This window comes from Solanum verrucosum, unplaced genomic scaffold (assembly GCF_900185275.1).
Source record: "Solanum verrucosum unplaced genomic scaffold, falcon-dt-bn FXZP01000085.1, whole genome shotgun sequence".
Taxonomy (NCBI): domain Eukaryota; kingdom Viridiplantae; phylum Streptophyta; class Magnoliopsida; order Solanales; family Solanaceae; genus Solanum; species Solanum verrucosum.
This window is the reverse complement of record NW_026019839.1, coordinates 545309-571639: the sequence shown is the minus strand read 5'-3', so window position 1 is coordinate 571639 and position 26331 is coordinate 545309. Positions and strand designations below refer to the sequence as shown.

General features: G+C 37.5%; 2 protein-coding genes across 2 annotated transcripts in view; both read right to left on the bottom strand.

Annotated features, from left to right (window-relative positions):
• Positions 1 to 26331, bottom strand: part of LOC125815695 (protein NSP-INTERACTING KINASE 3-like) — a 451704-nt gene that overhangs the window by 108013 nt on the left and 317360 nt on the right. The window lies entirely within an intron of this gene.
• LOC125814078 (uncharacterized) lies at positions 4580 to 9732 on the bottom strand. The gene is given in 4 exon segments (XM_049493528.1): positions 4580 to 5265; positions 5267 to 5747; positions 5823 to 6864; positions 6897 to 9732. Coding segments are annotated over 4 exon segments (5034 nt in total). The 3' UTR covers positions 4580 to 4590.

Below are 26331 nucleotides of genomic sequence, written 5' to 3'. Positions count from 1 at the left end.
TCAAGCTTAGAAGTTAAGTAAGTCCAAGCAAGTCTTCAAAGTTTTCAAGAGTCTTCATTGAACGTTTTAACTTCATTCTAAGGCTCAAGTTCCAAGTTAAGTATACAGTTTCAAGTCGAGTAAAGAGTATCGAGCTTCAAGTTAAGTCAAGAGTTTTCAGTTAAGTCAAGAGTTTCGAGTTAAGTCAAGAGTCAAAAGTTGAGTTCATTTCTCAAAAGTAATTAGGGAACTAAGTATTTCCCAAAGAAGTTTATAAGTGTTTTCACATTTAAGTTGAGAGGAAACTGAGATTTCCAAAAGAGTTTTGAGAAGTTTGAGTAATATCTCTTTTTAAGAAAAGATGAGTTTTGCGGAAGAGTTTCTAAAAAACATAATTAGTATGACAAATCCAGTATGTCATCAATGTTTAAACAGTATGGTCTCTAGATATACCATCAATGTTTAAGTAGTATGAATATCCCGAGTCATCAATGATCATATTAAAATATGGTTTTGAGATGTTCTTTTTAGAAAGAGTTTTCAAAAGCAATTACCTCTTTTAAGAGGGTAGTTTTGAGTAATTATCTCAACTAAAGAAATATGTGTTTAAAACACTTATGAGTTAAAGTTTTTTGGGAGTAGTCTTGAGCACCGAATTGGGGGAGCGTTCAAAGAACCCATAGCCCCTATAGAACCATGTAAGCCACCATGGGTGGAAAAGGATCATACTTTTTAGATGAATCCTTTTTCTAGATAGACTAGTGGATCCATTAGGCAGTTCAGGTCTTATACCTTTGGCCGGGTATAAGATGCTCTGGCAACGTGAGGTCGATCGTTGTATCATCACTGTAGCTCTTATGTGATGGTTAGCGGTTAGAGAACTCCCACAGTAGAAAGAGCTTGGTTCCTCGAGAAGTTCTGCTTAGTGTGGATGGGGGTATGGGACTTCATTCATGCATTGCATAAGTAGACTTTGAGAGGAAGCATGGTATTTTCATGATATTATAAATATGATTTTTACGTCATGTTTTAAATAGTTTTAAAAGCTTTATATATTGCATGTATCTTATTGCTTTATATTGAGTCCAGTTATTCATGAGTTGAACAGAGCCAAGGTAAGTTCTCTATTGTATTCCTTTCAAGCTTAAGTTGTTGTTTAGCGGTCCAGCTCGCATACTCGTACATTCCATGTACTGATGCTAGTTGGCCTGCATCTTTTGACGATGCAGACGTAGGTACCCATGATCAGCATCCAGCACGCCGTTGATCCAGTTGAGCACTCCAGAGTCAGTGGTGAGCCTCCTTGCTTTTCAGAGGACTCAATCATTTTGGTTTTCTTAGTTTTGTTTTATTAGGATGTTGCGGGGTCTGTCCCAACATCCATCTCAGTATTTTTAGAGTCTTCATAGACAGTCAGTCAATTAGTTTGAGTCTCTCTTTTGTGTATATATATGTAAATATTCTATTTTGAGACTCGAGCTGCCTTTGTGGCCAGATTTGTATCAGTTAAGTTGTCTTATGACTTTTAATTGCATGAAGGTATTCTGTTGAGTTAGGTTTCCGCTGAGTTAAGAAAGCCAGGCCAAGGGTTCGCTTGAGGCCAGCAATGGTCTCCGAGTGCCGGTCCCACCCAGGGTGTAGGCTCGGGGCGTGACAAAAACCCTCCCCCATCGATATTTACCCATTCTATTACGTTCGACGGATCGAAAAATGGATTCGGGGAGTGAAAAGCTTACCTTTAGCTTCAAGAATGGTGAAAACCGAGTAAGAGTCACCTGGGGATCGTTCCTTAGCTCAAAAAGTCAAAAAGTGCATAATGAGGTCGTTTAGGGGTTTATTAACGACTTTAATTCGCGTCGGGCCCGCCACAACGACCACCATCCAGCCAGAGCGGCAAAAGTCCCCGCCAAAGCGGCCAAAACGAAACAGAGAGCTAATTAAAAGAATTCCAAAATCCCATTTCACAACACACCTCTAACCCACGATAATCAGAAAATACCCTTTACGCTAAGATCAATTTCGGGAGTTCTACTCGCTCAAATTCAATTCCGTAAAGTCGTACGAATTTCTTAACGAGTTATCTAACTACTCATGTAATCAAAATCATAAAAGATCCACCGATTGTTACCGAATTTCCTTACACCTCAAAGACTCTGATTTCGTCCAAATCTGGACAAGGTTGGGAAAATCCAAATACTACGAAAAAGTTTTTCGGCCCCAAATTTTTCCCCCATTGGATTTTCTGTAACATTTACCAATATGTTACTCGGTTATAATTTCAAACTATAATCATACTCAACATATAATATATATATATATATATATATGTATATATATATATATATATAGAAATTCATTTAACTTGAGTTCAGATAACATTTACGCTCTTCAACTTTGAGTTTGTACAAGTAAACATTTAAACTTGTATAAAGTTGAATAAGTAGACATAACACACACATCCTATGTGACATAATACAAATATGACGCTACATAAGATGCTACCTCTGATGCGAATTGCCATGTAGGTCGTAAGATGCCAAGTAAGAAGCGTGTGTCTATTTATTCAACTTTATACAAGTTTAAGTGTCTACTTGTGCACACCCAAAGTTGAAGGGCAATATAGATGCCGAGACTAAGTTAAATAACATAATTATGTATTATGCCATTAAATTCTGCCTAGACAGATCTACATAAATTTCAATAGGCATAAGAGATAAATATTCCCTTTATCTTGGCTTCAACTCACATTTGTGTGCTCCAACTTTGACTGTGCATAAGTAGACACTTAAACTTGTATAAAGAGGAACAAATAAACACACATGTCCTACATGACAATTTGTATCCTACGTGGTGTCCTACGTATATTATGCCACTTAGGGATCATGTGTCTACTTGTTCATTTTATACAAGTTTAAATATTTACTTGCGCACACCTAAAATTAGAGAACATAAATATGAAATAAAGTCAAGATAATAAACACGTTTATGTATTATGCCATTCCAATACATTATAAGCTTTTTAAAACAATTTCATTTCATGTAATTTTTTGGTTTGGTCCACTATTTCGTGTATTCACCTAATTAAAGTTGACAAAAAAGCCATATGTCAACATAAAAAAAATAGCTTTTGTGTAGGATGAATTGAACATTACTCATAAGTATAAAGTTTTATGGTTATAAGCTATAACTACCACACTTAAAAAGAAAAAAAAGGTTATCAACATAATAATGCAAAAGTTAAATTTAATGAACACCACCACGAAGTTGCCATGTCTAAAGTCATTTTCAAAGATAACATCATTAAATTTATTTTACTAGTGAGGAAGCTCTTAAAACATATTATGAGGATGATTTCAATTAAGTGAAATATTATAAGAATGACGTTAAAGTTTCGCTGAAACAATAAGGATAATTTTGGTCAAAACCCTGTTATTTGTTGTCACTCTTTAGGTTCAGGTTTTTGTACTCGCCATTTACAAGACTACAATCATTGTCATCTTTGCATAATTTGCATAAATAGAAAAATAGTTAATTGCTTGATAGAGCAACATAAATACGGCAACACCACGTATGTAACACAAATCTTCAGTCCTATTTTTAATAAAATAATATTGAATATTTAATTTCGTCTCCCCTATCTCTCCACAAGGCATTTCTACCATTAGAACTTTGAAGTCAGTTACAATTCAAACTCCCTCTGATAATATATGATCACTTGGCGAGTTGGCGATATTCATGATTCGATCTGAATTAACTTTTTGATTAAAATCAAAATTAAATTAGGTTAATCAGTTTTTAAAATTTTAAAAACAAACCAAATAAAAACCATTGATTTGGTTCAATTTTTCGATTTATAACTAGCTAATGATGAATTGATAATAGTAAAATAACTAAGACATGACAAGTAACTATTTGAAATGAACTTTTATAAATCAACAAGTTTCTCTTTATTATTACAAGATAAATGTATCCGAATCTTCTATTATTTCTCTAACATATTATTTCAAAAAGTAGAACATGATGCTTTGATAAAAAATCATATTCTACTCAATGAAGAATGTTGTGAACTGCAACTAATTGTGTCGCATTAAAAGAAAAGCAAATGACTCTATAGATCGATACAACTATTCCATTTTTTTCATCTACATTACAGTTATAGTTTCTCTTTGGATTTGAAGAAAAGCAGTTCTCTAGGTAATCGCGTATTCAGGATATATACGTAACACTAACATAAATTTCTCAACGGCAGAAACAAAAGTCATTTCAAATTTGCAAAAATTCCAGCAGATTCAACAAAGATTACATGAGCTCTTGCTCATAAAGTTACATCATAAATCAAGTCTGCAATTTATTCAAACACTTGAAGAAACATAAGTTTCTAAACAGTAAGTTGTTTGGTAACCAGTAACAATTATTACAAATCAATGTTGACATTTATTCAAACACTTCACTTCTTGCTGAAAATAATCCCCCGAGCTGAGGCCATGCTCCGTCTTTCTGTTTACAAGCCTAAAATGAATAAAAAAAAAATTTCTTTTTGGTAACCAAGACAAGTATAATACTAACAAATATGGTGAAACAGGAAAATGTCAAGAACATACCGGATAAGAGTCAATGAGATGATCTTGTTTCCCAATCTGGAGGTTGTATTGTAACTCTGAACGCATAATTTGCCATATCTTCATGTTGTGTTGTTTGAAATTCCTGGGCTGAATTGGCAACAGACCAGCTGCACCAGTTTACTTCAATGCTTTCTAGAGATGCAACATCCTCAAAATGACAAGGGATTTTCTCAAGCTTCTTGCATTTCGTTAACACTAAACGTTCAAGCTTAGGGAAAGCATCATCCATGACAGACCACTCTGCAATGTTGAGGTTGTCCAATTTTAAGTATTTGAGTTCAGGGAAATCTGAATCTTTCACTTCCCATTCAGCCCCTTCAAAGGCTCTGAAAAGTAACTTTAGAATCTCCAAGTTGGGAAGTTTGCCAACTGTCAAAATTTGTGTCCAAGGTAGACGAAAATTCGACAAAGTCAATTCCCTCAGATTTAAGGGGAAATTGAATTCGTGAGGATGTTTAGTTGGATAACTGTTGGAAAAACGCTTCAGAGATTCAAGCTGATGTAGAAAGTCTAATCTAGGAAAACGAACAACGCTTCCTTTAGTTGAATAACCCAATAATCCCTCAACTATGCATCTCAGCTTTCTCAAATTTGGCATGCTTCTCAATATCTTCTCTGCATCTTCACCAGGGGAGAGACACGGAGTGGAAAAGGTCTCCAAATTAAACTAATTGTGACTCACACATGTTATCGTGCAGACTGAATGAAGCACGACTATTTACATGTACATGCCTCAATTTAAACATCTTGAAAAGTGAACATGGTAACTTCAACACTCTATGCAATCCGTTAACCACAAAAGTTTCAAGATTCCAAAGATCAGATACGGATGAAGGAATAGAATCAGCAGATGTTCGAACAGCGAAGTACCTCATATGAATTAGAGATTTTAATTCATTGGGAAAGGTATCACCTATGTTGATGGATTCCAAATTCAACACCTTAACAAGTTTGAATCTGTTAATGATGAAGGAGATATCACGTGCCATTGAAGGGTAATAATCATCACTGCTGGCATTGAATAGCAAAGAACGAACACTTGATCCAGTCTGCTGCAACTGAGCAAAGTAATCCCATTTAGAATATGTAGACAAGCGGTATACCTCGGGCTTTTCAGGATAAGAAATGGAATCCACACCATGGCCTCTGTTCAAAGAAAAAACATGAAAATGAGAATTGTGATGAAGGTTATCAAAGTAAAATCGATATAATTTTTTGTACCTATGTATCCAGAAGAGGAAATTATCTTGCTTGGCCTTTTCCACACAGAATTGATGCAACAAATCATGAACACGACAGGTTTTCAATTTTCCATTGGATCTCTTCTCCACGTCCGTTACCAATTTTTTTCTAATAAGATCTTTCAGGTAATCTTGGGCAGCATCTTCTGATCCTTTTTCCTTACTGTCTTCAACAATTCCTTCTGCTAACCACACTCGTGACAATTTCGAGACTGGAATATCCTTGCCCCTCAAAAATCCTCCAAAATAGAGAAAACATGGTTTTAGATGGTTTGGTAAATTCTTGTAACTGAATCCAATTATAGACATGCTCTCTTCTGAGCTCCCAATGCTGTGTGAACTAAGACTTTCTTCTACTTCTTTCCAGCAATCTGCTTTCTTCTTTTTCTCTTTGAGAACACCAGCTACTAAGACAATTGAGAGAGGCAGCCCTCCACACCTTTTCGCTATTCGTAATCCCACATCTCCGAGTTCACATGGGAAGCTTTGACCATGAAACAACTCTTCCTGTAGTAACTTCCAGCTCTCATCATCTGTGAGTAAACGCAGACGATGGGGCTCGCTGTTACATTTAGCATAACGGGCAACCTCATACAGCCTCGTTGTCAGAATAATTCTACTCTTATTCCGAGAACCTTGAAAGCACATGCGCAAATAGTCCCATGCTGTTTTATCCCACACATCATCAATGAGAATTAAGAATCTCTTGGTCAATAAAACACGACGCAGCTCAGTAGCTAACTCATCATCTCCTTTTTTGGTGCGATCAGCAGGCTCAAGAACATCATTCAAAATAGTAAGCAACAAATCTCTCCAAGAATATACTTGAGTCACATGACACATAGCACGAACATGAAAGTGAGAGACAACTGTGGGATCATTGTAAATCTTCTTTGCAAGAGTGGTTTTACCATTTCCAGGCATACCAAATATCGAGATAACATCCAGCTGATGCAATCCTCCAAGAAGTTGCTTCTTTAATTTGTCCATCACATCTTGAAACCCCACCATTTCTTCATTTGCTCCTGAAGCTCTATCGTCTGTTGCCCAAGAAGATCAATGAGAAAGACTATAAGGAAAATTAGCTCTTCATTAGCATTTTCCACCAGATTCAGTAATTCAGTTTCAAGAATGGCTTTGTGCTTTAGTTGATCCGTCAACTTCCCCTTGCACTTGATTAGCATGAAAGCCACAGTTAAAAGTTGAAGCAAAAGATTGACCTTCTTACCCTTGTTGCTTTGCGAAGAATCTTCATATGATAAACAGATAGCAGCTTCGGCCTCAATCGCTAAAGCTCCAATTTCCGACAAGAGATTATTTTGCTTCTTGCATTCAATGTACTGAGTTGGGGGATCAAAAAGGAGTGTTAACAAGAGCAGCAAACTAAGGTAAAACCTTTTGAGCTTATCTGAATCAGTAAGTTTCAGATCAGCTTCATCCTTTAGTAACAGATTTTCAAAAATTAATTCATGAAACCTTAGAAAAACCTCATCCATCTTTGGGCTACCAGAAGAGGATTTCAACTTTGTGAAATAAGAATCAATGACCTCAAAGTAAGTAGGAAGAAAGTTCAGCGGATATATCACATGATGATCTGGTGTTGATGATGCAGAAAAGGATGGACAAATCTGCCGAATCGCTGCCTTAATAAACTTAAACTTAAGAAGCAATTGAAAGTGCAAGATATTAATTTTGCTCATCAATTCTCTTTCCTCTGAATCACGAGAAAGAGAAGTAATGAATGAGTGTGCTTCAGTGGCCACAGATAGAACTAAGGGCAATACATGTGATGCATCTACCTCAACAAACTCGGTCTCCTGTAGGAAATCAGATATTTCCCCTGTGCTGCTTCCATCCACAAAACTTTCATCTGATTTGTCAAGCTTTGTCGTGTGTTGCCTGAGAAGATCCATGAGAAAGCCTCTAAGGAAAATAATCTCTTCATGAGCATTTGCCACAAGATCCAAAAATTCAGTTTCAAGAACAGCTTTGTGCTTTAGTTGATCCATCAACTTCCCCTCACACTTGATTAGCATGAAAGAAGCAGTCAAAATTTGAAGCAAAAGACCGACTTTCCTACTTTTGCTTCTGTCCAAAGCATCCTCATACGATAAGCGGATAGCAGCTTTGGCCTCAATCGCTAAAGTTCCAATTTTTCTCAAGAGACCATTTTGCTTCTTGCATTCAATGTACTGCATTGGGGGATCAACAACAAGTGTTACCAAGGGCATCAACCTGTGGTAAAACCTTTTAACTTTATCTGTATCAGTAAGTTCCAGATCTGCTTCAACCTTTAGTAGCAGATTTTCAAAAACATATTCATGGAACTCCATGAAAACCTCATCCATCGTTGGGCTACCAGCGGAGGGCGATGTCTTTGAGGATTTCAGCATGGTGAAAGAAGAACTGATGGCCTCAACATAAGTAGGAAGAAAGTTCAACGGATATATCACAGGCAGAACTGGTGTTGATGATGCAGAAATGAAGGGACAAATCGCTTCCCTAATAAACTTAAATTTAAGATGTAATTGAAAATGCAAGAGATTAATTTTCCTGGCTAATTCTCCATCCTCCGAATCACGAGAAAGAGAATTAGTGAATGACTCTGCTTCGGTGGTGACAGATAGAACTAAGGTCAAGACATCAGTTAGCTGAGTCTGCACTTTGCACTTGTCCAATGAATCCATGAGGAACGTTTTCATGGAAGTCAATTCTTCCTGAAAGCAGTCCATCTGGGACTCTGGTAACCTTAGTTTCTGAAACAGACTGATCTCTACCTTCAAATACTTAAACTTCATTTGCAAAGGAAGAAACATAAGGTCTACTTCAGCAATATTGTTCTCTAAGTCCATGTCACACAAGGAGTAGATTGCAATTGCTGCCTCTATGGCCAGAACTTCCAGAAATGAGAGCAATGAACTCAAGTCTTGTTGCTGGCGATCTAATATCTTGTGAAATTCAGAGAGATGAAGAAGTCCATCTTGGAGCCATTCAAATCTATCGGAAAAAGCAACATTCAAACTGGCATCATGACTTTTCAGCTTTTCCAGATCGTATCTGATAGACTCAGTAAACTTCTGAGCAAGATCAAGATCATGTGGTAGATTCTTAAGACCACCATGCATCAGTGGAACTGACGAATGTGATGCTTTCAGGAAACTGATATAAAGCTTCCTCCATTCAGGCCTAATAGGATTTATCCTTTCCAGCAATTTTGAAATCTTGGACTTGAAGTCAGGAACAAGGATCACTTTATATGTTACCCAAATAGAAGACTCGGGCGCTGATATACGTGCCGAGTACTGGTCATACGTCTCCCAACACAAGATATATAGGTAAGTTGCAGTTTTAGCTATATCCTCAGCAAGGGTGAAGAGATCCTTTATTTTCTCATGTTCAATATTGCACCGCTTTGCGGTAAACTTGAGGAGAACTTCCAGATGTTTAAACTCCCGAAATGTAATGTTTGCCAGATAAATAACAGTACTGCACATCCTTGTGACGAGGTTCACCATATTCATAGTGATCATACGGGTAGATGATGATGTTGATTGCTTGGAAGGACTGATAAATCGCTCAGCAATAATCTCAGGTTTGATCATTTTCATCACCTCTGAAATCATTTTGACTGTCTCACTTGTCAGGCCTTGATTCTTCAAAAGAGAAAGTATCTCACGAAAGCCATCATTGGCTTCATTGATTAAGGGCATAAGCTGCTCACATACCCAATTCTGAGAGTTTACCTCCACCAGCTTAAAGAAATAATTCCATAAATTATTTGTAATCTCCCTAGCATAGTCCAATTGATCCTTGGCTGAACTATCTAACTGCCCCGTCTTTACACAATCGGCGATGCTTTTTTTTAATATAACGCAAGAATCTTCGGCCATCTACTTGTTGATAAGATCCTGCAACTAACAAAGAATGACCAAGTCAAATCCCATACATTACAGAATGTTTTTTTTCTTCAATGCCAAGTCAAATCTTTGTAGATACGAGCTCCTCTCAATATTTCAAACTCTTTTGATTATATATTTCACTCAAATCAATCAATTATGTTTGCGGCAGGTCAAATTTTAAAATCAGTGCAGACAAAGGGATCTGCTCTTTGAGATCAAAAGATCAACTATCCAAAGACGAATTCTGACTAGCAAAAAGGATGTGGATGGAGTTTTTTTTTCTTAACTACAAGTTTTGGATTCGAGTTATCCTGAACCACAAGTCATGGATCTATATAGCGTGAATCCAGAATATTCGGACTTAATGTTGCATATTTTTATGAAATAAAAGATGAGATTCGGAATAATTTTGTCGGAACTGGGTACAATCTTAAAGCTTTTCAATTAATAAACACATGAAGAATTAATTGTGAAAAGAAAAAAGAAGATACACTTACTTGGATTTATCTGATTAAGCATGGAAGGTTCAATACTGCTGAAACTTCAAGAGATTCAAGTCTTTAGAAACCATTTAATTTGGAGGAACATATAATATAATATATTAAATTATCTTATCATAATATAGAGCAGTTGAATTGGCTTTGGCTCTTTTAAGTCTTTTCTTATTCTTTTATTTATATAATTTTATACATACTTCTCCTAATCCTAAATAATAAATTAATTGAGACTTTTTGTCACTTATAGAAAAGCCAGCTAAAGAGTTACTTGTATTGTTTTTTTTTATTAGTATGAACGCAATTATTTGTTTATGAAAAAATTACGTTTGAGTTTCTAGATCTGAAAAAAGAGGACAAGTGGAGATAATAATAAGGCGGAGGTTTGAATTGAAGTTGAATGTGTTTGATCATAGTTTTTCAAAACATATTTCACTTTTTCTTTTAATTTTTTAAAAAATGCATAATATATAAATATGTCTTTTATCTTGATTTCAACGGACATCTATGTCCTCCACCCCATACAACAAGGACGGTCTAACCATTACTCTATAGAACTTACCTTTAAGTTTAGATGGTACCTTCTTATCATACAATACTCTAGAGGCAAACCTCCATATCATGCATGCCTCCCCAATGTGATGTGTGATATCATCATTGATGTCCTCACTTCCCTGGATTACAAACCCAAGATATTTAAAAACTCTCTCTCTTAAGAATAGTTTGTGTGTCAAGCCTCACTTACACGTCTGCTTCATCCAATGCAACATTGAATTTGATCTCCAAATATTTCATTTTGGTCCTGCTCAACCTGAACCCTTTGGACTCCAGAGACCTAGCATTAACTTTGTTCGTCTCATCAATCAGTACTTTGTCGTACGCAAATAACATATACCATGAGACCTTATCTTGAATAGACCGCGTCAACTCATCCATCACCAAGGCACATTGTAACGACCTGTTTTAGTCGTTATAGAAAAGCCAACGGGGAAAAATTTTAGGCCGAATTTTTTTTTCGTAGTAACTTGAGATTTCCCAACCTAGTTCGGATTTGGACGAAATCGGAGTATATGAGGTCTAGGGAAATCTGGTAGCAATTGGCTGATCTAATTATGAATTCGATCACATGAGTAAATAGGTAAGTCGTTAAGGAACCCGTACGACTTTATGAAATTGAATTCAGGTGAGTAGAACTCCCAAAACTGATTTTGGCGTGAACGAATAATTTCCGAGAGTCGTTGGTTAAAAGTGTGTTGTGAAATGGGATCTTGGAATAATCAAAATATCTCACTGTTTCGTGCAAGCCGCTTTGGTGGGGATTTCTGTCGCAAGGGCGGGGCCGCTGTAGCGGGGTGATGACCAGTGTGGTGGGTCCGACGCGACTTAAGTCGGAAATAAACCCTAAAACGTCTTTATTCTGGACTTTTCGATTTTGAAAGTAAGGAGATGAACCCCAGGTGATTCTTGACAGTTTTCCACCATCTTTAAGGCTAAAGGTAAGGTTTTAACTCCCCGAATTCGTTTTTCGATCCGTAGAACGTAATTTAATGGGTAAATATCGATGGGGGAGAGTTTTGATCTAAGAATTATGGTGGGAAAAGCCCTAATTTGGGTAGTAGGATCATGGGTATGATCTGGGGTTGTTAGAATTGTTAGTAATCCGGGTAATTAGTGATTGTTTATTGATTCTCGTATTATATTGATTATTTGTATACCAAGAACAAGCGGAACGAATCTAGAAAGGGAAGAATCAAGTTTCTTAGGGTTTCAAGCTTGTTTCGAGGTAGGTGATGGTTGTGATTCTATGATCGTGTGATGTATGTTTTTTCTTGCTTCATTATGATACATGTATGTATGCGAATGTTGCATTGTTGATCACATTAATTGTAAATGAGGATATATGAATGATGAATGCCATGAATCATGACTTGATTGTATGATTATGGGAATGTACTTTGTGATTGTGATTGTGGCTTGTTGAATGGATCGAGTGTTGCATTCCGACACACTAATTTGGATCGGTTGCCACGTTCCGACATAATTATGGGATCGGTTGCCACGCTCCGACATAACCATTGGATCGGGTACCACGTTCAGGTATACTAACAATTTGGGTTTGGGTTCCATGAGAGGACCAATGATTTGACATAATTGTGTATCTTGAGAAATGTGAAACTGTATATTGTTCGTAAATGTTGATAATATTGTATATGTTCAATATATACATGTGATTATATTATTGTATTGACTTATGTATATTACACTTAGTGGGATAGCCGTGTGATCCTACTAGTACATTGTGGTTGTGTACTGATACTACACTTGCTCTTTCTTTGTTGAGTACAGGGCATCTTCAGGCGGCTATTGACATACCTCGTTTAGAAGATTAGTGATCGCCGATCGAATTCAAGGGTGAGCCAGTTCTTTCAGGCTGCCATGAGTTCTCTTTTCATCTATGTCCACATTTCGGACTTAAGACTTTTCTAGTTAGTTATTAGTTCATTAGTTTGGGGTCGTAACCCTTCTTGTTAGAATTATGGATCTTGTTTGATGTTTTGGTACATTGACTTTCAGGTTCTAAACGTACTTTCTGCATTTGTTTTAGTTGTTAGACTTTTATTTGGAGTTTATGGGAACTCCATATCTTTTCCTTAGCTATCTAACTTGCTTCCGTAACTTAAATGCCTTAGTATTTTAGTTGAGTTGTTAGTTTGGGTTGTAGTAATGGTTCTCCCACTGGAGGGTTAGTGTGGGTGTCAATCACGATGGTCTGGGTCGTGACAAAGTTGGTATTAGAGCCTAGGTTCGTTGATCTTGATGTACCAAGATGAGTCTAGTAGAGTCATATGGAACGGTACGGAGACGTCTGTACTTATCTTCAAGAGGCTATAGGACTTTAGGAAATCTCTCTACTTTCTTTTGTCTCCTTTCGTGCTATAACTTGATTCCAATTGGTATCTGGCGATTCAAATTGGTATCTAACCTTATTTACTCTTCTGTCCGTATATGATTAACACTAGATTTAATGGCGTCAGTCCCGTAGCTCCCGTCAAGCTCTAGCTAAGGAATCTGCAACGAGATATCGCGGTTGAGGCAGGGGTAGAGGAAGAGCTAGGGGTAGAGGCCGAGAAAGAGTGGTGCCTATTAGAGATGGGGTACCGGTCGAAAATGCTCCCCAAAATGAGGCCCTTCCTATGCATCATGAAGAGATAGAAGAGAATGTTGAGGTTGAAAATGTTGAAGAGGTTGGACAAGAGGAAGATGTGCAGGTTGAAACTACATGTATTCCTCCATTGGACCCAGTGTTAGCTCAGCAGATCATGTCATTCTTGAAAGAGTTGGTTGGTCCTGGAGTGCTTCCATCTACTCAAGCTCCTACTAATTCCCCTGTTCCTAGCACTGTGCCCAAGCTAGGTGGGACTGGATGTAATGATGCTTTCTTCCGTCCTTTGTTGGGTTCTGTTATGACTGGTAATGAGCATGAAATGTTGACTAAGTTTTTGAAACTAAAGCCTCATGTATTTCTTGGTTATGAGAGTGAGGATTCTTATGAGTTTATCTTAAACTGCTATGAGAGGATTTATAAGTTGGGAATTGTCCATCAATATGGGCTTGAGTTCGTGACTTTTCAACTTGAAGGTGAGGCTAAGCAGTGGTGGAGAGCTTATGTGGAGTGCAGATCTTCAAACTTACCCCCACTCTCTTGGACCCAATTTCATGCTCTGTTTTTAGAGAAATATGTGCCTAGGACTTTGAGAGATCGCAAGAAGTATGAGTTCATGGCTTTGGAGCAAGGTGGTATGTTTATGGCTGCTTATGAGGCCAAGTTCCATGTTTTGTCTAGATATGCTACTCAATTGGTGACTACTGAGGTTGAGAGGATCCGTTTAATTATTAGGGGATTAAACTCTGTGTTGCAGGTATTGTATGTTCATATCACTTTTGCAGGGAGGAGCTTTAATTAGGTAACGGACTTTGTTAAGAAAGTGGAGGGGGTGAGGCGAGACGGTCAGGCTAAGGCATTGGCTAAAAGGGCTAAGAACTCGGGTAACTATCAAGGTTCTTACTCCAAGGGGTCCGGAAGGCCAACGTTTGCAGCCAAGCCAATTCAGTCCGTTATGTCCGCCTTTACAGGTAATTACTTGGGAACTTCACCTCATAATTTGATTCAAGATAGCCAGGGAGTCGCACCTTCAGCGGGCAACATGCCATCTTTTGATCGTATATGTTACAACTATGGAGAGCCTGGGCATATGAGGAGAGATTGTCCCCATCCGTACATGATGGATTCCGCGTAGCAGCATACTAGAGCATTAGTACCCGCGGAAAATGGTAATAATGGTCGAGGGCGTCCGTAAGGTGGGCGAGGAGGTAATCAGCGAGGTCGTGAGGGTAGAGAAAATGGTAACGCAGGCAGAGATGTAACGCAACCAGGCAGGGAAGTAGCTCGTCAAGATGATATGGCTCAATGTTATGCCTTTCCGAGCAAGAGTGAGGCAGAGGCGTCTGACGTAGTGATCACATGTACTATTCTTGTTTGTGACCAGATGACTAATGTGTTATTTGATCCGGGTTCCACTTATTCTTTTGTATCCGTGCGATTTGCCTCAGAATTTGCTATGATTTGTGATATACTTGATCCCCCCATCCATGTTTCTACCCCAGTCGAAAAGTCGGTCATAGTCACCCATGTCTATCGTGCTTGTCCTATTTTGTTTAAGGGTTTTCAGACTTGGACTGATTTGGTATTTTGGATATGACTAATTTTGATATAATTTTAGACATGACTTGGTTGTCCCCCTATTATGTTGTGCTTAATTGTAATACTAAGTCTGTAACTCTAGAAATTCCAAGAAGGGAAAAATTAGAGTGGGAAGGGGTGTACAAGCCTAAGCAAGCTAAGATCATATCCTCCATTCGGGCTAGTAAACTGGTAGAGCAGGGTTGTTTGGCTTATTTGGCTCATATTCGGGATGTTGAGGTTGAGTCTCTATCTATTGAGTTTATTCTTGTTGTGTCAGAATTTAGAGAAGTGTTTCCTAATGGCTTGCCTGGTATGCCTTCAGATAGGGATATAGACTTCTGCATTGATTTAGAACCAGGTACTCGTCCCATTTCTATCCATCCATATTGCATGGCTCCAGTAGAATTAAGAGAGCTTAAGGCTCAAATCCAAGAACTTTTTGATAAATGATTCATTCGTCCTAGTGCTTCCCCGTGGGGTGCTCCTGTATTGTTTGTTAAGAAAAATGATGGTAGTATGAAGATGTGCATAGATTACCGGCAATTGAATAGGGTCACCATTTGAAACAAGTACCCATTGCTTCGAATAGATGATTTTTTTGACCAATTGCAAGGTGCATCAATTTCCTCTAAGATTGATCTAAGGTTTGGCTACCATCAGTTAAAGATTAGGCCTGAAGATGTGCCTAAGACGACGTTTAGAACCCGCTATGCGCACTATGAGTTTCTAGTCATGTCATTCGAGTTGACCAATGCGCCCGCCGCTTTTATGAGTTTAATGAATGGGGTCTTCAAACCATTTCTTGATTAATTCGTCATACTCTTTATTGATGATATATTGGTCTATTCGAGAAGTGAGGAAGAGAATGCCGACCATCTTCGTATTGTTCTGGGTGTTCTGGGCAAACATAAGTTATATGCAAAATTTTCTAAGTGTGAATTTTGGTTGAATTTGATTTTTGAGGCATGTAGTTTCAAAAGAAGGGGTAATGGTAAATCCCCAAAAGATTGAAGTGGTTAAGAATTAGGTTCGGCCTAACCCTATGACAGAAGTTAGGAGTTTTGTGGGGCTTGCTAGCTACTATCGTCGATTTGTGAAGAACTTTGCTTCTATTGCCACTAACTTGAATAATTTGACAAAAAAGGAGATACCATTTGAATGGACTGAAAAATGTGAGGAGAGCTTTCAAAAGCTCAAGACTCTGTTTACTACCGCACCTATTCTAGCATTACTAGTTGAAGGTAAGGATTTTATTGTTTATTGTGATACTTCACATTTTGGTTTTTGTGTTGTGTTGATGCAGGATAAGAATGTTATAGCTTATACAGCGTCAATTAAAGATGCATAAGAGGAATTGCCCAACACATGATTTGGAGTTGGCAGCGATAATATTTGCTCTTAAGATTAGGCGGCATTACCTCTATGGTGTTAAGTATGAATTGTTCACTGATCATCGTAGTTTGCAGCATGTGTTCAGTTAAAAGGATCTAAATTTGAGACAACGAAGGTGGATGAAGTTTCTTAAAAATTATGATGTCATGACTGTTCAATACCATTCGGGTAAGGCTAATGTAGTGGCAGATGTTTTGAGTCGAAAAACGGTGAATATGGATAGTTTAACTTGCTTAAGTGTAACCAAGCAACCTTTGGCTAAAGAAATTTAGACCTTGGAGTCTAAGTTCATGCAGTTGGGCAAGTCAGAAAGAGGTGGGTGTTAGCTAGCATTGAAGTGAGGGCCACATTCATTGAAGAGATAAAGGCCAAACAAATGGAGGATGAAAATTTGAATGAACTTAAGAAGAAGACTGCGATTGGTAAGGCATAAGAGACCACTCTTGATACGGAAGGTGTGCTCAGTTTTAAAGGCAGAATATGTGTTCCTCGAGTTGATGACTTGATTCAGAAATTGTTGACAAAATCTCATGGCTCGCAATATTCTATTCATCCAGGTGTGACCAAGCTGTACCGAGATTTGAAGAGATTTTTATTGGTGGTCGGGCATGAAGAAAGTAACGACCCGGAAAATGATAGAGTGAAACTAGAGCCTCACATGTGAGGTTGGAGTCGAGAACTTAATGAAATAGTTATAATTGAATTTGACCCAAAAAGTTCTTAAAATGTGCTTCGGAAGTTACCGGAAACTTGTTTAGCTGTATATAAAAAGATCCGTTTCGTTTTTCGAAAATCCGACTTCATATTCTTGTTTAGGGGGTCAAATTGAGTGGGAAATGGGTCTAACCCAAATTTTAGAGCAACCGTATCAAAATCCGAAATTTCCAAGTGAAGCCTTTTTCGAGGGTCTAATTTGGAGGGTCATATCTCCTAGCACACAAATAATTGGGTGGCCCATAACATATCAATGGAAAGCCCTTTGAGTTAGCTACCTAACGCACTTCGTTTCACCTCATTCGGAGTTCGGAAGAAAAAGTTATGCCCATTTTCGTAAAATCTGTCCGGCAGGAAATGCAAATTTCCAGTGACCGAAATTACTGTTCACCCGCCTCTTTTTTTTTCTAAGTGTTGGACCATTTTTTCCAAAGGACATATATTATTTCCTAGAAATTATAAAACCCTTTTGACCAAAATTCTTCCATTTAAATCACTCCAATTAGGAAGAAAAAAGAAACCCTCCCTCTCTAAAAAAAAAAAACTCTCTCAAAACCCCATGGAAGCTCAAGGTGAAAGATGGAGCTAGGGTGGATGGTTGCTGCTGATTTCTTCTCTAATTTCGTTTGGTTCTTGAAGAATAAGGTATGGGGACTCTTCATCTTTGATTCCTTCTTCAATCAAAGAGTCAATCCAAAAGATTTCAAAAGTTGTTCAAAAACTCAAAATCCTAATTTTGATTCTAGCATGGGTTCTTGCATTAAATGTTTTTTTTAATGAGGATTTATGTTATTATTGATGGTTTTAAGAAAGGAAATTCAATGAACCCATGTCTTTGCAAATTTCCAAAAGTTGGCTTATGAAGTGGGGTTATTGTTTATGATTGAATGATGATAGAATTATGCTTAAATTGAGTTGAATAGTTGATTTATATTATTATCTATGTTTATCTATTGTGAATTATTGGAGAGTTGAGGAATGGTGATTGTGGCTTTGGAAAAGGGTAAGTTGGCCTAACTTCATTGTTAATGTAGCATTGATATAAAATTTTGATAGGTTGATGTGTGACCCACTTATGGTGGAGGTGTCTACTTATGGAATGTATTATGATTGAGGCCATGGAGGGCATTATATGAGTGTTATTGTATTGTTATATTATTATATATGAATGAGGCTATATGTAAAGTCCTATATGAAGCTATATGTAAAGTTTTATGTGAAGCTATATGTGAATGTATGGTGTGAATGAGTTTTATGTGAAGCTATATGTGAAGGTATGGTGTGAATGAGTTTTATGTGAAGCTATATGTGAAGGTATGATGTGAATGAGTTTTATGTGAAGGTATGATGTGAATGAGTTTTATGTGATCTTGTGATGATCCTATGTAAAGTGGATAGCATTGTGAGTTAAAGTATAATTTCTCATGATGTATATGTGAAATGATGTTGGATTATGAAGTATTCTTAAATGAAAATGTTGTGACTTGGTTGGTAGACTAAAGTGTCCCTCCTTGTTACTTAAAGTCTTGAATGCATGAATGTGTGAAATGGGCAAAACTAAGAAATGGTGCCCTTTCTATAAATGCTAAAAGAGGAATTCTAGGCCAAGACTTGAATCGGCAAAACTAAGAAATGATGCCCTTTCATAAGTCTAGCTTTCCTAAGTAAATGTAAAACCATGAAATCGGTAGACCTAATGGTGGTAGCCCTTCTCATGTGTGAAATGATGAACCTTGGATCGGTAGGCCTAAGGCACCCTTCTAGGGGGATTTAATGAGCTATCCTTATGAACCTTGATTGGCCATGACTAAGAAATGGGGCCTTTCTTGGGAAGAGGTACTATGAGTTGGTTGAACTAGAAAAGGAATCTTCTCTAAGTACATATGTGATTGAATACTCTATGGGAAATAAGGCTAGCACCGAGTGGATGTGGTTAGGAAGGTGGCCTAGTTGAGTATGAGATTAGGCACAATGAACTTCCTTGGACATCCCCTAAATCATGTGCCTACATGGGTTGCTTACTAGTTCTACCTTTGGCAAGTAGAACAACCTCCACGGAGTAGGATAGACTCCGGATTCCATACCTAGCTAGTATGGTCTATGTCGGTTATGCCTATTCCCATCATGTGGGATGTGCACTCTAGTTATTGGATAGGTTCTACAACGTGTAGGTAGTAGTATGAGATGCTATCTACACATGGCACGAGTAGGCTTTGAAGATACTAAAGTGAGTTCCCTAAGTCTAACGACTATTATGTGAAAGTCCCCTTATGTGCTTGAATGTCTCCAAAATGGTTTCTTAAAGAATGTTGGTCTATTGATGTCATGTTATAAAGGAAATGTCCTTATCTAAGGTAATCTTAGGGAACACTTAAGTGTGCTTGAAGAGGTTGTATGGGCGATCACTTCTTGTCTCACTCAAGTGTGTCTTAAGGTTATATTAGGTAGAGGTCTTATGGTAATGAAATGACATGTGTTCTTTTAAAGTTAAGCATGGGTTGTATATGGACTTATGTTAAGTATGTGTGTGCTTGGCTATGGTCTCATATGTTAATGTTGACTTGTATTATGTCTCTTATACTTGTAAAGGAAAGGTTTTATCAAATGATATGAAAGCATTACTTTCTTGAAAATGTCCTTTTTGGCATGTTTTTGCATGATCTCCATACTTAGTACTTAATTGTGCTAACCCCTTTCTTTCCCTTTTTGAACTAAAGTGTAGGGATTTGGAGATAATGACATGTCATGGCTTTGATAGGTTTCTAAGTGTTAAAGATGAAGACTTGGTGAGTCCTCATAGATTCGAGGACAATACCCAATATGTTCTTTTATGTCTTTTTAGTATTGTTTAAGTTGTGTACGGGATTGGTCCCAAATTTTGTACTCTAAAGTATTAGATGGTTTTGAGACATCATGTATAAAGTCTAGAAAGTCTTCCGCTTGCTATTATTATTATTTTTAAATTATGAAATGTTTTCTTGGTAAAGAAAGTTTTAAATTCCTTATGGTTTTAGTGTCTATGCGATGAATGAATGCTAAGAGGCTAGTATTAGACCTCTTCGAGGTCGAGTACGCCGGTTACGACTAGGGGGTGCTCTCGGGTCGTGACAAACTTGGTAATGTGAGCATGCTTACTTGAGTATAAAAGCCTAGTGTTGTTTTGATCCAACCTTAGGATGGAAGGAGGTGAATTTGAAAGAACTAGTAAGAGTTTCTCCTAAGTGGGGGAAATATATGGTTAGATGATAAGGTCTTCAAGTGTGGTTGATGTTTATGAGTTAGGCTTGAAGGATGTTTTCATTACAAGAGGTTTAGTGAATTAAAGAGTTGGGTGAGAATGGTTTTGGTAAGATTGATGGTATTTTCATTGAGATTTTTATGAGATGTTAAGGTTGACCTTAGTTGGGTTTACCCTTAAGTGGGGGATGGTATGTTGAGTAGTGAAGTTGTTGGGAAGTGTTGATATCCTTACCTACTTCTATATGTGCTTACTCAAGCCTAAAACAAAGAGTTCCTAGAAGCTTGGTTCATGTTTTGGAGTCTTATGTGAAAAGGAGTTTTTCCATGGTCTCCTTATGTCATGCATGTTTTAAATGAATTATTGTTAAATGAGAAAATGAGTTTTCATAAATTTATGTTCCTCATGTTGATGTGCATCTATAATGATTTGCCTAAATGTTGCATGAGTTGACTTATGAGCATGTTTAAAAGTGTTTTGATGATGTTGCCTAAAGTGCTTCTATGAGAAAGTTACATAATGTGCATTTAGCATAAGTTGTCTATTTGCTTTATGAGGTGATAATGTGAGCATGCTTACTTGAGTTTTTGAGAAGGTTGCATGATGTGCTTTAATGAGAAAATTGCATATTGTGTCCTTTGATGTTATGATGAGCATGAGATGATTGGAGAAGGAAGTACCTCCAATGAAATGAAATGAGAAATGAGAAAAGGTAAAGATGATGCATAAGGAGTTAGTAGATGTTGTGCCTACTTTCTTGAATTGCATGAAGTTGTGTGGGACTTTCTATGTGGAGTTGATGTTTCCTCCTATATTTATGCATTTGTATTGATGTTGTATGCATGTTGATGGGTTGTTTACTTGAGTCGTTACCCCTTATGTGTTTAAAGTGTCATTCGAGGACGAATGTTCCTAAGTGGGGGATAATGTAACGACCCGGAAAATGATTGAGTGAAACTAGAGCCTCACATGTGAGGTTGGAGTCGAGAACTTAATGAAATAGTTATAATTGAATTTGACCCAAAAAGTTCTTAAAATGTGTTTCGGAAGTTACCGGAAACTTATTTAGCTGTATATAAAAAGATCCGTTTCGTTTTTCAAAAATCCGACTTCATATTCTTGTTTAGGGGGTCAAATTAAGTGGGAAATGGGTCTAACCCAAATTTTAGAGCAACTGTATCAAAATCCGAAATTTCCAAGTGAAGCCTTTTTCGAGGGTCTACTTTGGAGGGTCATATCTCCTAGCACACAAATAATTGGGTGTCCCATAACATATCCATGGAAAGACCTTTGAGTTAGCTACCTAACGCACTTCGTTTCACCTCATTCGGAGTTCGGACGAAAAAGTTATGCCCATTTTCGTAAAATCTGTCCGGCAGGAAATGCAAATTTCCAGTGACCGAAATTACTGTTTACCCGCCTCTTTTTTTTCTAAGTGTTGGACCATTTTTTCCAAAGGACATATATTATTTCCTAGAAATTATAAAACCCTTTTGACCAAAATTCTTCCATTTAAATCACTCCAATTAGGAAGAAAAAAGAAACCCTCCCTCTCTAAAAAAAAAAACTCTCTCAAAACCCTATGGAAGCTCAAGGTGAAAGATGGAGCTAGGGTGGATGGTGGCTGCTGATTTCTTCTCTAATTTCGTTTGGTTCTTGAAGAATAAGGTATGGGGACTCTTCATCTTTGATTCCTTCTTCAATCAAAGAGTCAATCCAAAAGATTTCAAAAGTTGTTCAAAAACTCAAAATCCTAATTTTGATTCTAGCATGGGTTCTTGCATTAAATGTTTTTTTTAATAAGGATTTATGTTATTATTGATGGTTTTAAGAAAGGAAATTCCATGAATCCATGTCTTTGCAAATTTCCAAAAGTTGACTTATGAAGTGGGGTTATTGTTTATGATTGAATGATGATAGAATTATGCTTAAATTGAGTTGAATAGTTGATTTATATTATTATCTATGTTTATCTATTGTGAATTATTGGAGAGTTGAGGAATGGTGATTGTGGCTTTGGAAAAGGGTAAGTTGGCCTAACTTCATTGTTAATGTAGCATTGATATAAAATTTTGATAGGTTGATGTGTGATCCACTTATGGTGGAGGTGTCTACTTATGGAATGTATTATGATTGAGGCCATGAAGGGCATTATATGAGTGTTATTGTATTGTTATATTATTATATATGAATGAGGCTATATGTAAAGTCCTATATGAAGCTATATGTAAAGTTTTATGTGAAGCTATATGTGAAGGTATGGTGTGAATGAGTTTTATGTGAAGCTATATGTGAAGGTATGGTGTGAATGAGTTTTATGTGAAGCTATATGTGAAGGTATGATGTGAATGAGTTTTATGTGAAGGTATGATGTGAATGAGTTTTATGTGATCTTGTGATGATCCTATGTAAAGTGGATAGCATTGTGAGTTAAAGTATAATTTCTCATGATGTATATGTGAAATGATGTTGGATTATGAAGTATCCTTAAATGAAAATGTTGTGACTTGGTTGGTAGACTAAAGTGTCCCTCCTTGTTACTTAAAGTCTTGAATGCATGAATGTGTGAAATGGGCAAAACTAAGAAATGGTGCCCTTTCTATAAATGCTAAAAGAGGAATTCTAGGCCAAGACTTGAATCGGCAAAACTAAGAAATGGTGCCCTTTCATAAGTCTAGCTTTCCTAAGTAAATGTAAAACCATGAAATCGGTAGACCTAATGGTGGTAGCCCTTCTCATGTGTGAAATGATGAACCTTGGATCGGTAGGCCTAAGGCACCCTTCTAGGGGGATTTAATGAGCTATCCTTATGAACCTTGATTGGCCATGACTAAGAAATGGGGCCTTTCTTGGGAAGAGGTACTCTGAGTTGGTTGAACTAGAAAAGGAACCTTCTCTAAGTACATATGTGATTGAATACTCTATGGGAAATAAGGCTAGCACCGAGTGGATGTGGTTAGGAAGGTGGCCTAGTTGAGTATGAGATTAGACACAATGAACTTCCTTGGACATCCCCTAAACCATGTGCCTACATGGGTTGCTTACTAGTTCTACCTTTGGCAAGTAGAACAACCTCCACGGAGTAGGATAGACTCCGGATTCCATACCTAGCTAGTATGGTCTATGTCGGTTATGCCTATTCCCATCATGTGGGATGTGCACTCTAGTTATTGGATAGGTTCTACAACGTGTAGGTAGTAGTATGAGATGCTATCTACACATGGCACGAGTAGGTTTTGAAGATACTAAAGTGAGTTCCCTAAGTCTAACGACTATTATGTGAAAGTCCCCTTATGTGCTTGAATGTCTCCAAAATGGTTTCTTAAAGAATGTTGGTCTATTGATGTCATGTTATAAAGGAAATGTCCTTATCTAAGGTAATCTTAGGGAACACTTAAGTGTGCTTGAAGAGGTTGTATGGGCGATCACTTCTTGTCTCACTCAAGTGTGTCTTAAGGTTATATTAGGTAGAGGTCTTATGGTAATGAAATGACATGTGTTCTTTTAAAGTTAAGCATGGGTTGTATATGGACTTATGTTAAGTATGTGTGTGCTTGGCTATGGTCTCATATGTTAATGTTGACTTGCATTATGTCTCTTATACTTGTAAAGGAAAGGTTTTATCAAATGATATGAAAGCATTACTTCCTTGAAAATGTCCTTTTTGGCATGTTTTTGCATGGTCTCCATACTTAGTACTTAATTGTGCTAACCCATTTCTTTCCCTTTTTGAACTAAAGTGTAGGGATTTGGAGATGATGACATGTCATGGCTTTGATAGGTTTCTAAGTGTTGAAGATGAAGACTTGGTGAGTCCTCATAGATTCGAGAACAATACCCAATATGTTCTTTTATGTCTTTTTAGTATTGTTTAAGTTGTGTACGGGATTGGTCCCAAATTTTGTACTCTAAAGTATTAGATGGTTTTGAGACATCATGTATAAAGTCTAGAAAGTCTTCCGCTTGCTATTATTATTATTTTTAAATTATGAAATGTTTTCTTGGTAAAGAAAGTTTTAAATTCCTTATGGTTTTAGTGTCTATGCGATGAATGAATGCTAAGAGGCTAGTATTAGACCTCTTCGAGGTCGAGTACGCCGGTTACGACTAGGGGGTGCTCTCGGGTCGTGACAAAGAAGGACATAGCGGAGTTTGTGGCTAAGTGTCAAAATTGCCAACAAGTGAAATATGAACATCAAAGGAATGTATGTTTGCTTCACAGAATGTCAATTCTGGAATGGAAGTGGGAGAGGATAGCCATGAATTTTGTGGTTGGTCTTCCCAAGACATTGGGAAAGTTTGATTATATTTGGGTAGTGGTTGATAGATTGACTAAATCAACGCATTTTATTCCGGTAAGAATAGATTATAATGTTGAACAATTGGCTAAAGTTTATGTGAAAGAGATAGTAAGGTTGCATGGGGTGCCCTTTTCTATCATCTCAAACCGTGGTACCCAATTCACATCCAAGTTTTGGAGGAAGTTACATGATGAATTGGGCACACAACTCACGTTTAGTACAACCTTCCATCCACAGACAGACGGGCAGTCAGAGAGGACTATTCAAGTGTTAGAAGACATGTTGAGGGCATGTGTGATTGATTTTGGAGGACATGTGTGATTGATTTTGGAGGGCATTGAGATAAATTCACACCTTTGTGTGAGTTCTCCTATAATAATAGTTATCAATCCAACATTGATATGACACCATTTGAGGCACTTTATGGGTGGGGATGTAGATTACCCATATGATGGTTCGAAGCTGGAGATATGAAATCTTTGGGGTTGATTTTGTGAAGGATGCTCAAGATAAGATGAGGAGTATTCAAGCTAAGCTTCTAGCAGCCCAGAGTAGACAGAAAAATTATATGGACCATAAGGTAAGAGATATGACATTTCAGACTGGTGAGAATGTTCTTCTTAAAGTGTCACCCATGAAAGGGGTGATGAGATTTGGCAAGAAGGGCAAGCTTAGTCCTCGTTACATTGATCCCTTTGAGGTTCTTGAATGTGTAGGGCCCGTGGCCTATAGATTGGCTTTACCTCCTAACCTATCGGGAGTTCACCCGGTATTCCATGTGTCCATGTTGAAGAGATATCATGGTGACAGAGATTTCATCATTAAGTGAGACTCAATTGTGTTAGACAATGACTTACACTATGAGAAGGAACTGATTGCAATTATTGATCGTGATGTGCGTAAGCTGAGGACCAAGGAGATCAGGTTCATGAAAGTTCAATGGAAGTATCGTCTAGTTGAGGAAGCTACTTGGGAAACCGAGAAGGACATGCGAGACAAGTATTCAGGTACTACTCCATTCTTTCCTTAGCCTGTTTTTCCTAGGTTTGTCACTTGGGGACGAGTGACGGGTAAATTGGTATCTATTGTAACAACATGTTTCCGTCGTTATAGAAAAGCCAACGGGGAAAAATTTTGAGCCGAAAAACTTTTTCGTAGTAACTTGAGATTTCCCAACCTAGTCCAGATTTGGACAAAATCGGAGTCTGTGAGGTCCAGGGAAATATGGTAGCAATTGGGTGATCTAATTATGAATTTGATCACATGAATAGATAGGTAAGTCATTAAGGTACGACTTTACAAAATTAAATTCGAGTGAGTAGAACTCTTGAAACTGATCTTAGCGTGAACGGGTAGTTTTTTAGTGTCGTTGGTTGAAGGTGTGTAGTGAAATTAGATCTTGGAATTATTAAAATAGCTCACTGTTTCATGCAAGCCGCTTTGGCGGGGATTTTTGTCAGCAGGGCGGGGCCGTTGTAGCGGGGTGAGGACCGCTGTGGCAAGTCCGACGTGACTTAAGTCGAAAATAAACCCCAAAATATCTTTATTCTGCACTTTTCGACTTTGAGAGTAAGGAGACGAACCCTAGGAGATTCTTGACAGTTTTCACCATCTTTAAGGCTAAAGGTAAGGTTTTAACTCCCCGAATCCATTTTTTGATTCGTAGAACGTAATCTAACGGGTAAATATCGAGGGGGCTAGAGTTTT